At 37.2% G+C, this 17,981-nt stretch overlaps 1 protein-coding gene across 13 annotated transcripts in view; it reads right to left on the bottom strand.

Annotated features, from left to right (window-relative positions):
- Positions 1 to 582: 582 nt before the first annotated feature.
- Positions 583 to 17,981, bottom strand: part of KIDINS220 (kinase D interacting substrate 220) — a 97,502-nt gene continuing 80,103 nt past the window's right edge. For 7 of the 13 annotated variants that reach the window (XM_036873492.1, XM_036873486.1, XM_036873487.1 and 4 more), the window contains 5 exons: positions 14,199 to 14,231; positions 9,877 to 10,005; positions 7,828 to 7,926; positions 6,044 to 6,274; positions 583 to 3,621 (listed from right to left, as the gene is read on the bottom strand). In XM_036873492.1, the coding sequence (XP_036729387.1) occupies positions 2,359 to 3,621; positions 6,044 to 6,274; positions 7,828 to 7,926; positions 9,877 to 10,005; positions 14,199 to 14,231 (1,755 nt within the window). In that variant the 3' untranslated portion in view covers positions 583 to 2,358. The remainder of the gene's footprint in view (positions 3,622 to 6,043; positions 6,275 to 7,827; positions 7,927 to 9,876; positions 10,006 to 14,198; positions 14,232 to 17,981) is intronic. The other 6 variants (XM_036873496.1, XM_036873494.1, XM_036873495.1 and 3 more) reach the window with 3 other exon arrangements.

Below are 17,981 nucleotides of genomic sequence, written 5' to 3'. Positions count from 1 at the left end.
TTTATAAAACATGGCAAGACTCTGAGGCAGAATCTAATAAGGGACTAGCAAATTTAGAGCACCAATTCTCTTTTCTATCATTTTTCACCCAGCTTAAAGCAGAGTTTTGCATATGTGAGAGTCAGGCTGAGCTATGGATTATAAATAGATACAGATACACATACACATAGACACACAGATTCAAAGGGATGATGGTGTGACTCAATAACCCATCTGGTTTGTCAATTTCTAAAACACTATGAAAAAGCAAACTTTTCCAGAATGTTCATACAACAATTAAATTGATACCCTCCCAGGATCTGGAAAACCTACTGCTTATAGTTACAGAAATGCACGCTACAGAGCTGTGCCGTGGGCACTAATGCTTCACAAAGGCACCATTCAGGCACTGAGCCACGCTCTCTCGGAAAGACCAGAGAGGGCAGCTCAGAACACTCCTGCCAGCTGCACGACTGCTACACGCACCTGAACACCTTTAATGAACTTTAGACCTCTGACAAAACAAACACACAAATTATTTTTTATTTTTAATCGAATTGTGAATCATCGTCACTATAGTGAATAAAAATTCATGACTCAGAATAGCATGCAACTTTTTTTATTGTTTTCTAAATCTATCTGTACACTTAATACTCTGGTATTAACTTTACAAACAGAATAAAGAATACACTACAGTGATATTAAGCTGCATCTACTCACCTGAAAAGGAACAAAGTATCACCCCTGAAATAATTACTAATTACACAATACTGCAGGCTAATAAACACTGTAAGTACTAAAATGTTAACATTTCAACATACAATGTCAACAACATCCTGCCTTCTTTTTTAATTGGTTAAAACATTTGTTAAGGTCATGCAAAATAAACACTTTATGAAAATGTTAGATTACACTCAAACATCAAGGCAATGAAACCCAAAAGAGCAACTTTTTAATGCAACGACTGGTCAAGTAGATAAACTGCTCAGCATATTAATAAAAATCCAGTAAGTGAAAAACATCAAAAATATAAACACTAAATTTAGGTAACTGCTCGTCTACGATCTCACCACCTACAATCTTATCTGTGACTTAAGGTATACTGCCAAAATTGTTCTACATAAGAAAGCTATGTTAAAATGACCAAAAAAATGTCAATGCATGATGCCAGGGTAAATGTCTAGTCCACACGATACTTAAATGTGATCATTCTCTTAACTCTGCTAACAGTAAATGAAAAGTCACACCCAGATTTATCTTCTTTTTACTCTTGCTTTGTTACATGTTTTTAAACTTCTGTCTACAAGTATTTCTTATGATCCTCCCCAAGAATTAACATGCTAATTTCGGAATAGGTGAAGCAGATAAACCCTGCCCTGGTATAGAAGGCAGTGATTTCGTTTTCCCTAACTAAATATTTCCTTGTCACTTGTCAACTGTCACTGACCTTTCTGCTATAGTTATGTCCTCAGTCTCCCATTCCAAAAAGATTTTTAGCGCCTATTATTATCCACGTCTCCCTGATTCTCCCAGAGGAAGAACTCATGTTTTTCCTCTCATCGCTCGGCTCACTAAGGAAAGCTGAGCACACAATTTAAAGGAGTTACAGAGTAGACCAGGGCGGGTTCTCGGGCAGGTGGATGGTGCTTGAAGCCAGGTCTGGGATCTGGAGAGAAGAGCATCCAGGTCATAGGAAGGTGATCAGCCCCTCTCCACAGGCCACTCCCCTAGCAGCTCACAATGACCCAGTTACTGGGGCTCTACTTTGGGCACTGTTGACTCACTTTCTTACCAATTTTTAAAGCCCTCTTTATATTTTCTACTTAAAATTTAAAAACTCTTTGATAAGCGAATTTGTCTATTATAAAGAACACCGGTTCGCAACTTACAGAGCATTAACCTTTAATCTCTAGGTTATTCCATAAGCTGTAAGTTCTTATCTTTCACCCCTTAAGAGCAGAATGTGCTTCTGGTTCATTTAACATCATGTCTTCCCTCAAATATTTAATGAATGAATGTTCTACGAAAGGGGTCTCTAGCTTTTAATTTTTGTTGGAGAATTAAGCCCTTTATATTTAATAAACTATTTCTGACCTATCTTTATACTCAGATCTTGTCTTGCAGTTATATGCCAATGAAAACAATATTGGGTTTTTAAGCTTCTACGTACAAAGACAACGGGGGCTGACAGATGAACCAGGCTATCTTATACTTTCCTCTGTTGTATAGTGTATGTCTCTTTTACCAAAGACCTTCTCATCCGTTAATTATTTGTGAGTGAAATGTACAGGTGATGTGCGTGGATGGATTCACGATAAAACTCAGGTCAGTCTTGTCACAGGGATTATAGTAACACTATTCTACTTTTGCTTGTTTTTCTTAAAGAATGCTTTCTCTTTCTTCTCCAAAGCCTGTACTATCAGAAGAGGCTACTGCGTGCAGCTCTGAAGAATCTTTTGAGAGCCTCGTATAACTTGAACGCTGGCTTCTCTTATGCGTCATGCTTTTTAGATTTTCGTTCTGAATGGCAGTTGAGTGGGAACTGGAACCGGACCTCAGAATGACTTGGGGCGTCTCCCGAATCCCCTCCACTTCATCAGAATTCTGGTTGGCTCTGTTCGCCGGAGCACTGTTGTTGTTCAGAGTCACCGTGCTGGGTGTGCGATTCAGGTTGTAGGCTTTGTGGCACGCTGGCCAGTTTTCTTCAGGGCTGCTGGCTATCAAGCTGCATTCGGAAGGGCTTTTCTTGTCTTCTGAACAAATGGACATCCGAGCTACAAGTGGGTCTTGCAGGCCACTCAAGCTGTGTGGTATTCCCCGTTTTCCACTGTGGCTGTCATCTTCGAGCTCTATGAGATTTGCCTTTTCAAGCTGGGAGTCATCAGCCGCTTCATTGTGAAGGGAGTGATTGGGAGAGCTCTCATTGGATCTCACTCCCGAATCAGATGAGTCCTTTTTGTCAAGGAGGGCGTCTGATAAATACTCTTTTGCCTTAATGAAGGTTCTAATAGGCTCTGCGCTGTGTTCTGGAGACTTCAACACTCTCTCTACTTTCCCTTCAGCTTTTTTGTCTCTGTCATCTTTGAGCAGCGGAGTATTGTCTGATTCTTCTGTCCCAGACTCATCTTCATCACTTGGAAGTTTCTGATAGCGCAGCCCACCTCCCTTCAGCTTCAAATCTGTCTGGAAGAGACTTGACCTTTCTGAGGACTTCCTGCTTGGGAGAAGCTTGCTGCCTGACTGATCAGATTTTTCATCTTCTTCAGTGATAGGATCCAGGGGTGAGGCATCGTTAGTGGAAACTCCTGATGAGGAATAATCTATAACATCTCCCCTCTTCATTAAAAATGACTTCCTTCCATCATCTGGCTTTGGTTCACTATCCCTCCCTTTCTCTGGTTCTAGAGTAGAGTGAATGGAGCCCCCAGATGAACTCTGACCCATATAATACGTGCTGTGTGGAGAAGACCTGCCACTCATTGTGGTGGAACCCGTGCCCCCTTCTAACTGAGACATCTGGGCAATATATTCTCTATAGGCATCTCTATACTCAGCCTGCACCTTATCAGTAAGCTTTGAAATTTCAATACTGGAATCCTGGGAAGTGAGACTCGATAGACTTGGGGTTCTGCGAGTTTGTGACTGTGAAGACAAAAAAATAATAATAATTTAAGAATTCAAATAAACCCAAAAAAAGGCACAATAAACATCAGCTTAGGAAATTTTATATATATATATATATATATATATATATATATATAAAAATTAAAATATATAAATATATATATATGGACAATAAGAATTTTTAAAGTCCTTAAAATACCAAATTCTTTTAGAAGAATTCTGCATAACACAGCTTAACAAAAGCTGTGAACTTATGAATAATTTTACTGTTATTAGAAAGCTTTACACAAATTTTAATAAAATTAGTTTATTGTTAATATTTAAAAGTATAATTTAAACTTATTTACGGAAAAAGTCACCTTCATTGATAAAATATAAAAGTTCCCCTTAGAAAAGAGAAAGAAGATGAGAGGTAAGGTATATCTCAAAAACAAAATACTCAAGTCTTTAAATGTATGTTAAATAGAACCTTTCTCAACTTGCACAACATGAAGTTTCTGTCAAATTCCAATTCAGAGAAAAAAAATGTACTCAAATGCAAAAAAAAAAAAAAAAAGAAAAAAACAGATTTTAAAAGGAAAAGTATAAAGTGCAATGGAAAAGATAAAAAGATAAATACAGGATCCAAATGAACAAAAATGGAAGCCTTGAGGTCAACAGTCAGGTCCAAGTAAACAGAAATAAAATATTTTTAAAAGTTTGATTTCCAATGTGAAGTTTTAGGACGAGAATTGCTATAGACCCAGAAAAGGTTAATAACATGAGGAATAAAAAGTAAAGATTAGGAAAAACAAGAAGGAAATGGAAGAAAAAGAATCAAGGAAGTTTAAGAAAGGGCAAAAGCAAAGGTTGAAACGAAGCAGAAATAAAGCAGAGTCTTCCTTCCACCGGGAGAAAATGACCCAGCTCCCTGAGAAGGTTCCCTGAGATCCAGTTCAGGACAGTGCTGCCCTCACTCTCAAATGCAGTATGTGGACCCCTTCTCAGGGAATCCACGAGGTCTAAACTATTTTCCTAAGAATATGAAGATGACCTTTGCCTTTCCACTCTCATTCTCACAATAGTGTACAGTGGAGTCTCCAGAGGTTGCATCATGTGTGATCTCCCAGGAGATTCAATGCAGAAGCAGATATGGGAATCTAGCTGTCTTCTACAAAGCCAGGCATTAAAGAGATTTGTAACACAATATCATTTTCAGTAAATATGTTTTGTTTTGGAAAAGAGTCATTTTTCATAAAAATGTTATTTATGTTAATATATAATTGGTTTAAGTTTCTCAGTTTTTATTTCTAATATAGTAAATACTGACAGATAAAACTTACATAAACGAAGGCTCTTTGGGGGTCTTCGATAATTTTTAAGAGTGTAAAAGGATTCTGAGATTTAAAACAAGTTTGAGAACTGCTGCATTGATAGGAAGGCTGTGAGAGTTTCCAGGTCACGGTGGTTAAATACCAAGTATGGAAAAGCAGAGGATGAGGATTTCTTAAGAAATGTTAAAAGGAATTCCAGGGAAAAGAAAGGAATTACTGTTGTTGAAACAGGGAGATAAAAGGGTCAAGGGCGGACTTATCGTAAAATAAGGAAATTTTTATCTTAGCTAACACACAATAAAATGGCTTCTCAACTTAAAGAAATAAGATTGATAGTATGTAGGAAAAGATAATAACAACCAAAAAATATTTTTACTACCAAATCAAACACAACACCCTTAAAAATGGTAGACCTAACAGGTACTCCTTTCTCTAAATACGGCTCCGTTTCAGTAGAGAGTTCTTGGCAGCTACTTACTATGCTTCCTCCCTTGCTTGTCTTCTCTCTGCTCTGTACCCTGCTCTAGGTTTTTTCCTAGTTTATTTTTCTTCTTATCCAGCCCTTACTCCTTCTCACGTTCTCTCACTTTTGTTTTTATTCCTGAGCCTCGCCTCTCCTTCCTCTTCTAAGAACATCCAAAGAAAGAACTCACCCGTATCTAACATCAGATAATAAAAAGAAAACAAATATCCATGAACAGTGTGCAACATACGAACTGAAAAACCAGGTTATGGTGCTCAAAGGGATAACACGGCAGGTTATCCAATAAAGATGTGTTTTAGCCGATGATTACTGAATTTAACAAGGAAACAGCAAGTGAAAGATGAACTCAGCTAACCACCTAAGTAGGCCAGTTCCTGTTCACCCTCGATGCCATGACTCTATTTCATTATTTTCTCAATTCTTATCAATTTCTGAAATCACGTTATTTTCTTTGTGTTTTACTGACCGTCCTCTCCAGAAGAACACAGCTCCTGGAGAACAGGGACTCCTCCCTCCATCCTCTTCACTCAGGGACTCACTAAAGATTTTCTGAATGACTATTATTAAACGCACCGACATAATCTCAGAGAATTAAATACCACCCTCTTCTTCAGTAATATGAAGAATGGCATTTAATAAATACCTGCCAGCTTAGGTTACTGTGGCGTGGAGCCCCTTCATCCAGGCCGAGTGTGTTGAGCTCCTCAAAGCTGAAGTTCAGGGTGTAGGGAGCCTGACTGGAGAGCTCGGTGTGAGGCAGCTCGTGGGCCGAGCGGAGCGCAGATTCACCATGAGCAACTGTGCTGCTGTTTTCACTCAGCAAACGTGGGTCCTCAGGGACCACCTGGTTTTCGGCATTTCTCATTTCTAGTACCTTAAGAGAGAGAGAAAAAAAAAGTCATCAGTATCCGCACTGACAAATCACATTTTAGAAGCTTTAGAAATTACCTTAAAAATTAAACATAAAGTTACTCTAATGGAAATGAGAAAGCATACTTCCTGTAAGTGAATTTCAAATAATTTGTCCTTATCTGCTTATCTTTCTATATTAATAATACAACTGACCCTTGAACAACACAGGTTTGAACTGCACAGGTCTGCTTTCACGCAGATATTTTTCACTAGTGAAGACGGCAGTATTTTCTACATGGTCCAGGGTAGGTTGAATCCGCAGATGCGGAGGAACCTTGGATACGGTAGGCTGACTCTGTGTTATCAGTGGATTAATCTCTGAGTTGTTCAAGGATCATCTGTACTAAAAGAAGTACAGTCGGCCCTCAGAATCTAGTGGTTTTGCACCTGCAGATTCAACCAATCACAGATTGAAAATATTCGGAAAAAAAAATTCCAGAAAGTTCCAAAAATCAACACTTGAATTTGCCACACACTGGCAACTATTTACACAGCATTTACATTGTATGAGGCATCATAAGTAATCTAGAGGTGATTTAAAGTATACAGGAGGATGTGTGTAGTATGCAAATATTACTATGCCATTTTATATACGGGACTTAAGCATCTGAAGATTTTGGTATCCACGGGAGTCCTGGAACCACCCACCCACAGATACTGACAGATAACTGTAATGACCACGACCAGCACACATATACTATACTCTAATCTGACCACTGTGTTACTACTTTAATTTAAAATTTAACTTAAGAACAAAACAAAATGCAACTGGAGTGTGTCAAAGAGAACCAGAGCTGGACAGTAGCTAAAGCAGTAAAAACAGATTTTAACCAGGAACTATCGCAATGGGGAAAAACGGACCTCAGGATAGAACTGGGCTCAACTCCAAAAGCAGCGTGGACACGTGGGCATTTACAGCCCAGGAACGAGGCGGGGATGAGTGGATGGAAAGTTGCTAAGAGGAAGCATCAGGGGTAAGGGGTGGGAGGGGGATTCTGGTTGAATTGACCTGACAGGATTCCTTCTGGAGGCAGACCTGGGGTCTAGGACCTCACGGGGAGCAGAGGAGGGGTGGGGGATGAGGAATGTAATCGGATAGCGAGGGTGATCAGACACTGAGGGTGAGGTTCTTTCTCAACTGACTTAGCAGGATTCTTCCTACAACTGGGCGATGCAGACCCAGCGAGGACAGACACCAAGGTCGAGGCCTAGAGGCTTCGGGAAGCCTGACTGAGTGAGGTCAAGGAGAGTGTCCTGGTCAATGAAAGCAGGGAGAATTGGCAGGTGGCCTCTCTCCCAGATTTCCAAGTGAAATGCCCAAAAGGCAAATGTTGCTAAGTGCTGCTGTGTATATTCTACATAACAGGATACACAAGAGTTGTACACGTAAGTGTAAAATGTAATTTTTACATATTTTTTTTTAAATATAGGAAAATATCAGTTTAGACCAGTACTTACTGGCACTTGTTTCATAAAATGTTGTAAATAATTCTACAAATATTAAAAATATCTTACTGTGCTCCTAAAAAGATGCCAGTCTCCAAAATTCATATTCATTTCCTTCTTCAGTTCATCAATGTTACACTGAGCTAACACACGGCCATTTATGTTTGCCTGAATAAAAAAAAAACACAAATACAAAGATAAACAAAATGTGAGAGATTCTGAACTTCTAGTGATCAAAAAGTACATTTATATTAGAGACTAGAAAATATTGACCTAAAGAAGGTTATCACCCCATGTAATAATTAATAAACAAGTAGACTCTGAATAGCATAAGCCACTCCATACTCTTGCAAGTGTCCTAGGCGCTCAAGTAAAATAAATCATTCTTCAGGGACCAACCCAAGAGCTAACCCTCCAACTATTTCCAAAACTACCTATTCTGCCATGAGCAATAACAAAACTGTTAGCTTTTTCCCTCTAATCATAAAACATGAACACGACGGCAAGCTGCTGGGAGGGGACAAAGACATCTGTCAGCATGTTGGTCACTGATGAACTTCTAAATGAAGTGAAGCGCGGACAAACTTGTTTATCAACTATACGAGATAACTTCAGCCACCAAGAATGTCCACCCACAAATTTCCCAGTCTATTAAATTCACAGAAAATGATCTTGTCACTATTGGGTCTCTGTAATTCTAGTCCCTTCCAAGTAAGAAATGATAGAATTTTCTTTATTAGTAACAGGTAGCTTACTTATTTTACAAAATACAAAACCTGACTTTATTAACTGTGGTAAAATTATGTAATACCTGGGTTTAAAACCGGCAGAATGCTCAGTTTCCAAGTTAATTCTGAAGAAAAGAATGTCCAGAGCAAGCCTACGGCAGAGGTCCTGCTGTAGAAATGCAAGGAGCTTAGCAGCACTTAAGAGACCAGTTGCTACAATCGGCTTCAAACAGCCAAGGCCTGAGAGTAAAGAGCTGAGTGGGGAGAGAACCACTGTCCTGAGGGAAACAAAATCGCCACAGAGGATCCATGTGGAGACCTCCCTCTTTCCTGACGCTCACCAAGCTGCCTTGAGGAGAGTCAGGTTTGTACCTTGGAAAGGCAGTGCTTGACACTTTCGCAAATGGGGATTAACACTAACTAGATCCGTGAGAAAACTAACATTATCCGAACCTTTCTGACCAAACATAGTTTAAGATTAGTGAAATGGTATATGTGCTCATAATTCTTTTAAAAACTTTTTAGATGCCAATCTTTAAAGTATGTAAATATTACAGGCTTGTGGTTAATGTTCTCCTTCACTGTATCTCTGATAGAAAAAGTATAACTTAGTGGAAGTATCTATTAAAACTGGGACTGGGTTAGCCTTGTATATGGGAAGCCTCCTCAAAATCCCAGGTTCGTGGTAGTTACTGGAATTGCAAGAAAAGATCTAGGAAGAAATAAACTTCCTCAAATGCATTAGCCTTGCAAACCCAAACCTCTGAGGTATTATCAAACGGGACATGATCAGAAATCCTCTAAGACATGAAAGTGAGAATTTGAGGAAAATGAAGCAAGTATGGTTTACTTGGATAATTATTAAGTCACAAATAAATACTATAATTAAAGAAAATGTAACATAAAAGAAAAGGCCTTCAAATGTTCTATGTTGCATATTGGAAATATAAGTTATTTTTAATCTTAATGTGAAATCCTTTAGAGCTTTGTACTTCTCATCAAAGCATTTTTGACTTACATTAGATATTTTTTTTTTTTGGCCATGCCACATGGCTTGTGGGATATTAGTTCCCTGACCAGGGATGGAACTCAGGCAGTGAAAGCACCATGGCCTAACCACTGGACCGCCAGGGAACTCCCCCTTATATTAGATCATTTTACAGGAACGTTGTAATACAACACTTTATTTTCTTTTATCTGTTTCTAAACTAAGGGATAAAGGGGCAATTTTAGGATACAAATAGTAAGAAACCTGTTTCCACCTAGAGCTTTCCCATTTCAACAGAGACCTCGTCTTTGAGAAGCTAAATACAAAGTGCTCGCCATGCACTGAGCCCGCCACTGGTGCCCTCAGCCCTGTCTCGAGTCAGCGGGGAAACATGCTGGTCACCTTCTTGATGGTCGCACAATAGTGAGGCAGCATGCTCTGGTCCAGCCCTTCTATTTGTTTCAGCTTCTCACAAACCGCATCCACATTCATTGAATTCAGTGATATTGTTCCTGAGGCTGGGCCTGATCCCTAGATAAGTCGTGGAAAAATACACGTTATGAATAGCATTTAATGTCAGATATACGCAGTCACGTGACAGAGAAACTTGTGACGTTACACTATAAGTACTTTGATTAACAATACATTTTCAAACTAAAGTAAAGACAGTGAATGTGTGCAGTATGGGGAAATGCCATTAGGGAAGAGATTTAGCTACTGTTATACCTTAAGAAGTATCTTTTATTATAGCAGATACAGCCTGATCAAAACCACTTTTCTAAGAAGACAGAACATTCCACGAGCCAAGCCGAGGCCAACTGCAAGAGAGCCTAACTTCAAACCGCAAGAGAGAAGGGTGTAGCCCTTAATAACAGAAGGACAGGGGGTTAAAAAAAGAAAAAGAATAGGGGGAATTACTGATGCCTACACTACAAAAATACAAAAAGTAAATGTATGAAATAATTTTAAAAGTGCCTATACCAAACAGCTTTAAATGTCTTTACAGACTACCTTAACAGTCTACGACTCTTAACTATCTGAAGTTTTCAGATCGTGACCACATTTTACACCCAAGGGATCTAAAACTTCCCCTTAAGAATCTATACAATAATCATGTCAATATGAAACAATAGTACTACTTCTTAACACATGTGGAAGTAAATATGATCCATTAAAATTTGTTCTCATTTAAAAGAAAAGTCAAAATAATAAATCTAGTATTTACTTAGAAGAAAAACATTTTCTGAATATGGTGACATACTAAAGAAGTATTTGCCTGTGGCCAACTGTATATGAAGCTCCTCAATTACAGATGTGGACACTGGCTTACAGAGAGGTAAGTTCTGGTTTCAAAGTCAAAGAATAAATAGCTAGTTAGTGGTAGATTTGGATGGGAACCCTAACTTATCAGGTCTTATAACTTCCTATTTTCTTTGTTGCAACTGTCTATTTTTAAAGAGTTTATAGAAACTATAACCAAAATAAAGAGAAGACAAACCAACTAGTATAGAGGAAAATGCTCCAAATGACCTGTCTTGTTTACCAGTCAATCTAGTCTTAAAATAAATACAATTTATCCTATCCTCAAGTACGTGTAAACTTATATTTTCTACTGCCTCTTTTATCATTACCAAGGTAGACTATGACAGCCAAAACTGCCTGTTAGCTACCTGTTAAACATGATTTGTAACATGAAAGCATAACATAATACTCTATTATGAACTGATAAATAAATATACACACATAGTATATAAACAAAATATACCTATATTACATATAAATGTAAATACAGCTAGGAGATGAGACCATATTGAACAGACAGTGAGGCAGTAATTTTATGAGAGGGAGTCTTAGCAAGTTTACAAGTGTGAGACAGTCCCATAAAAATTTGTAAATTAATGCCTTGGAATATACTGCACAAAACACATTTATTTATAGTTTGTTTTCAATTAAATATAAATGTAAAATATGCCATATATTATACGGTCTGAGGTTCAATTACTTCAAAAATACTAAGAGCAAAACACTAGTTATTTCCAGAATTTAGTTTTCATATTTTTATACATAGTTCTGTTTTCTGCCTGGATGAGTATAGCCAATATTCAAAGTGTTAATTATCCAGTATCTACTATGGAAACTTAAACTGCTTTCTATGAATTTTTAATAACCATATTTGTTTTGTTTTTCTTTCTTTCTTTTAAACAGGTTTATTTGAGATATAATTCACATACAATTCTCCCATTAAAAGTATACAATTCAATGATTTTTAGTATATTCACATAGTTGTGAAACCATCACCACAATCAACTTTAGGACATTTTCGTATCCCTAAAAAGAAATCCTGTACCATTAGCAGTCATTCTTTATCCCTTCCAACACCTAGTCCCAATTCCCTAGCAACCACTAATCTACTGTCTCTGTGGATTTGCCTATTTTTGGACATTTCATATAAATGGAACCACACAATATGTGACCTTTTGTAACTAGCTTCTTTCACTTAGTATGTTTTCAAGGTTCATCCCTGTTATAGCATGGATCAGTACTTCATTCTTTTTTATTGCTGAACAATACTTATCTTTTAAATGATCTTTAATACTGTCTTTCGTATGTTTTTATTCCTCAACCTAGCTCTTCTTTCTGGGTACATTTACACTTGTTTCCATTTTCTTGATTAGAAAAATCACAAACAAACAGTTTGATCACCAAAATAAATAATGATCATACTGGATTATAATTCATAGAAAAAAATATCCATGAATCCATACTGATATAAATAAAAAGTTGAATAAGTAAATAAATGAGGAAGAAGAGACAGCTTTTACTTATAGGATTCCAATTAATAAATGCAGAAGAAGGGAGCGGAAAATCCCCATCAGGAAACACACCACAAGTGGCTGTTCACAAGATGCGCCGGTGGACATGAAAGTTAATGCGCAAAAGTATGAGGAGAAACAGGATATTTGCAGAGTTTTAGAGTATCTCCCCCTAAATATTTACTCACTACAAAGGGAAAAATAAAACTTCACAGTGTTGAAATCTGGCAGATGCCACCTTAACCACACGACTGAGGTTAGCATGACCAGTGGGAAGATTCAGGCCCTCACAGATGCTCAACTATGATGCACTGAGAAGGACACGGCATCACTTCTGTGGGTCTCTTGCCAAAGATGTACAATCTTCTAATCATTAGGAAACAGCAAACAAACCCAAATAGAAGGACAGTCTACAAAATATCTGATCAGTTCTCTGCAAAAGTTTTAAGGTCATAAGAGACAAGGAAAGACTGAGGAATTGTCACAGATTAGGGAACTCTAAGGAGAAATAACAAAATACAACCGGATTGGATCCTGGACCAGAAAAATGACATTAGTGGAAAAACTGGTAAGATTCAAATAAAGTCTGTGTTAAGAGTATTGTACAAATTTTCACTTCTGCTCTTGAGAAATACACTAGAGTTAGGAAAGATGTTAACATTAAGGGAATGTTATTTTTGTACCTTTGAAGTTGAAAATTATTTTAAAGTAAAAAAATTTTTTTAATCACAAAAAAACTCTATTTCTGATTGTGCTAAAAAAAAGCAAGTATAACAGACATGGAACAGATTAACTCTGTCTGCATGGGGTTGAGGGGGGGAATGTAAAATGTTAAAGAGTACCTTAAAGGAATCTGAGAATTCAGCAATGGAGACACATTAATAAAGATACTACCCTTTTCCTTTAAAACAAAAAACTCCACATTATTTTACTTTCATGATCCTTCAAAACTTTTACATTTTATCACTTGAAAACATATTTTGTCCCTCACTGGGGATTATGTAGAAAATATATATTATCTCTGAATGGCTTTGAGAAGCTATAAGAAAAGACACAATGGATATCCCTGTAATTCCATCAAAGCTATAGTCTGACTATTAATTATTTGTGAGTTGGGTTTTATCAAGAAAAGGGGTAAATTATCAATAAATTAAAATACATTACAGTATGCTTCTTTGAATAAAAGAGAAATAGTGATTACTTGCCAGGTCTTTTCTAAAATAATCATATATAATAAAATTATTTTGAAACCAAATGAATCTTAGTAGCCAAAATAATGATCTCTAGATAGAACTCTCATAAAAAGAAGGAGAAAGAGTATAAAAGTGATAAGGAAAAAGCATATTCAATAACTCAATATGTAAATTCTTAATAGGAAACTAATTACATTACTTTGGCAATACAAAGAATAGTAACACTTTAAAGTTTATCATGCATTCTTGCTTGAAATTTACTTGTTACAAGTCAAGAAAAGATCACTTCAGTATACATCACAATTCATTAAAACAATTTTTTTTCTAATACAGAAAACTGAATGCAGAAGATGTTAGTCTGTTTAAACTGTTAAATATAAACTTCAAAATACATACAAATCAGAATTCCTCCGGGTCAAAGTAAAGCTAGTAACTAGACAGATTTAAATTACTTTGATATAACTATATGATTTTATATTATAAGTAGATTAAAGCTACACTCTGAAACATTATCATCTTTGGTAAATTTATTAAACAAGCACAGAATTGATTAGCCAGAAATGAGAGCCATGCAAAGGCTGAAAGCAGCTATTAAAATAAACCCAAGGCACCGAAATGAGCACAGATTTATAAACAGCCCAGCATGAAGCTGCCAATGACTGCTTCTAATAGTCTAAAACAAGAAAAGTGAGTAAGAGTTCACTGAAAGTTTCTGTACCTGTCTCTGTTTGTTAAACCCAGAGTCACACGGCTTTAAGGAAGGAATAAAACAGAATGAAGGACACGAGCTTAAAGTAAAACATCAAATACACATATGTAATAAAAACAGGCAGCACTTTTGTCACCCCTCTTACTTTCCCATGACTTCGAACACACCACCTCTACAGCAACACAAAGCAAGGAACACTCGCATACACACACACACAGTAGTTTCATTTCATTAACATGTGCTTGGTAATTTTAAAATTGTACTCTCAAATTTTATATTCTTTCTCTTAAAAGAATAAATCATGGGCCATACATTCAACAAGAAAACCAGGTAAATAAAATTTGCTACAAAAAGTCAATATTCCTACTATGCACAAGTTTAAAATTAATTTTTAAATATTCTGATAAAAAAACTGCCACTATTAATTGCAGGCCAATTTAATAAGGTTTAAATACTTGGAATTCACATGCTCACTTCATAAAATAAAATATTATCTAGCCACACTATAGTTAACATTCAGAGATATACTTTTCAAATTTGGGTTTTGTTTCACTGGGCATGTGGCACGTAATAGATGCACTAAAATACCATTTGAAAAGAAAGGCCCTAAGAGCCTTTTAGCTCAAGAAATCGTAAATATAACAGTGAAAAATATCTGCACACTGTGAGTAATGTAACTATTTTACTGATGTAGTTCTTTAAAACTCTAATTCAAAGCAGACACACTGCTACTAATTATTCTTCTGTACAAATTAGGTTGGTCATAAACATTCTTAAAATAGTTAAAATAATCTATAGATAACTGACAATATTGAGTCAAAGTTAATTTACAATGTTTTTCTTTTACTATGTCATTTTCTGGAGTACCTTATGGGAACCCTGTTTTCTAGTTTACATATCAACCTTATTATAAGTAGGTTTTTTTAGAAAGTTACTATGTATATCTGTGGAGACTTGAACTACATGAGAAGTTTTGGGTTGGCCAAAAAGTTCATAACATCTTATGGAAAAACCCGAATGAACATTTTGGCCAATCCAGTAATAATTAGGTCAAAGTTGACAGATGAGGTTTAACACCACATGTAAGGGGGCAATCTTTAAAAAAACACAAGTTCAGGACACAATTTTGTTATTTTTTAACTTTTAACTGTACTCTAGGATTTCAATGATATCATTACTGCAGTATCCTACTTCTTCGATAATATCTCAATCAATTTAGTTGCAGTTTATTGTTTAGGAAAAAAGCTTTCTTGAGCTGAAGTCTGCCACAAAGACTTTGAAGCTGGAAGTGAATATAATTTTTCACTACATTACTAGAGAAAAAATATGTTAAAACTTTTCCAAATTGAAACAGATCAATAAAAAAGTGCACTCCTAAAATGCTTTAGAAAGTGTGAGTGAACCTCCTGAGAAAAGGTGCTGACTGCTGGCAGAGAGCACCCGCCCTAAGCCTGCATCTAAATGAAACCTGAAACGCGCCCTGCCTTACCCACAGCATCTTTAGCTTTCTCATCCAAGTCTGCTCCTGAGCGATGAGAGACGGCTTGATTTGTACATATATTTGCTTAATAGGTTATGAGTTCTAAACCAGTGGTGGAAATAAAAATGATCTACAGTTGAGTCCCATCTTTTTTTCCCTTTTAACTTGGTCACTCCACCAACTGGGTCCGGTTTAATGAAAACCAAGACCTACATTTTTAAGACTTTTATTAATTCAGTAAATTTCATCAATCTCTAAAAGTAAAAGTAACAGCACACTGGAAGGCAGGAAACTGTTATTAACACTGCCTCTGCAACTCTGAAGTTCTCTGCAATTAAACGTTGTGCTAATTATTTTCATGGCTTTTCAGTGAGGTAGCTGATCTAAATGAAGCTATCTAAAGGTTTCTAGTAAACCCTGCGGCACAGAAGGTCGAGGAAGAATGACTTGGTAGCAACACTGATCGTTCCCGCTTGGCGGTCTCAAACCCATCACCTCCATGAAGGCAGGATTTCCATCAGTTTTGTTCACTGCCACATCCCACTGTAACAGTGAACCAGTGGATGATCACACAGGCATCTGAAGGACTCAGTGCTAAATAATTCAAGGAAGGATAAACGGGTAAAGAAATGCTCTATCACTCCTTCCTTCGAAAAAATGCTTTTCAAGGAAACACAGTTACCACCATGAGCAGCATACCCTAAATAAAAACACACTGAATACAACACTCATAAGAACAACTCTTTGAAAGACCACAACAAAATGCCACTGAGGAGACCTGGCTCAAGACAGGCCCTCCTTGGTGGGTCCTTCCCTTCATGGTCACAGAATGGTCTGAATGCCACTACTTCCTAGGGGGACCTGGACTGAAAGAAGGTAAAGGCACCAAGTAAACTTCTCCTGGGAAGCTTTCAAAACTGTAAAATATTTGGAGCATTCAGATAAGCTGGAAATCCTTCTAAATTCTAGGAAGACAAACCGACTCTAGGAAATCAAACCACCTTGTGGGCCAGAGAAGCATCAACAGATAAAAGGCGGAGTTAATCTAAACTGAATGGAGAGTTTATACACTACTCCCACCACTGAGAAGAGGTTATTTAACACAAAACAGTTTTAGTTTCTGAGTCTTTTTAAAGCTCCATGGAATTTGGTCTTTGGGACAGTAGTAATAATAACGATGATTAAGTACTTAAAGCATGCAAAGGCTGAGTAATCCTTAAATCAGACCTAGGAAGTAGGTCTGCTTTCTCCAGATGAGGAAGTTGAGTATCAGAGAGGTTAAGTAATTTCTCCAAGGCAAAGAGCTAATCACCAGGGCCTATTTAACTTGAATGACCAAGTACCTGACCAAGTCATGCTTAGCATTAACAGGGGCAAAGAGGGCAGCACGGTGGTGACAAACGGTCCAGGGTAACAGCCACACGGATTCCAGGTTGGCACCTGGTGCTCCCCTCCTGGGAGCCTCAGGTAAGTCTGCACCGTGGCACTGGACTAGACCACGGGTACTAGCGTTCTCTGAGGATCCCCCAGAGGGAAGGCAAGTCCAAGGTGGGGGGCCAGAGTTCTTCTTTCACTGGTTTTGTAAACTAGAATTCTCATTAAGATTTCATTTCTAAAAAAGGCTTCTCTGCTTTGAAAGTTTGAAAAACACTAGTCCTTTCTTGCTCTAATATCCTGGGGATCATATCTTGGGCCCAATGTTAATATTATTTTTTTCAGTTTTATAAGATTTGGCATATATTTTCTCTATTGTAAAATCACAGTGGAAAAAAGCCAGCACAGAGGCTTGTATTTTACGTCTTCGCCTTAGTGAGACACTCGGACATCTCTATAATTTATCTGATAAGTCCCTGGCTGGTCTTCACAAGTCACGATCATTACAACGTTCCTTAATGTGAGAAAACTCAACTATTTTCATAAGGCTCTGCTTTATGAAGGTTTATGAGAAATTCCTTGAGGTAAAAAAAGATGGGACCACCTATATTGAAAAGACCACAGAGAGCTGGTTAACTCTCTATGATCCGGTTTTTTGGTGTTTTTTTTTTTTTAACGCATTATTGTGTGTCCATAATGACAAGACAATTTGTCCAAAAATGTTTGCGTAGCTCCTGACTTATCTATAAGCAGCTCTTGTCATCAAGTGTTGCATACAGGAGACAGATGAATGAGCGGAGATGAACTCACCTGCAGTCTTCTTATCTCAGAAATCACATCGTTTTCTACTACAGGACTGGAAAACTACATGAGCCATGAAAGGCTAAAAAAATTTTTGTATAATATTAACTACTTCTTTGTTGGTTCAGCTATAAAAA

This window comes from Balaenoptera musculus, chromosome 13 (genome assembly GCF_009873245.2).
Source record: "Balaenoptera musculus isolate JJ_BM4_2016_0621 chromosome 13, mBalMus1.pri.v3, whole genome shotgun sequence".
NCBI lineage: Eukaryota > Metazoa > Chordata > Mammalia > Artiodactyla > Balaenopteridae > Balaenoptera > Balaenoptera musculus.
The sequence above is the reverse complement of the archived record's forward strand: the minus strand, read 5'-3'. Positions and strand labels throughout refer to the sequence as shown.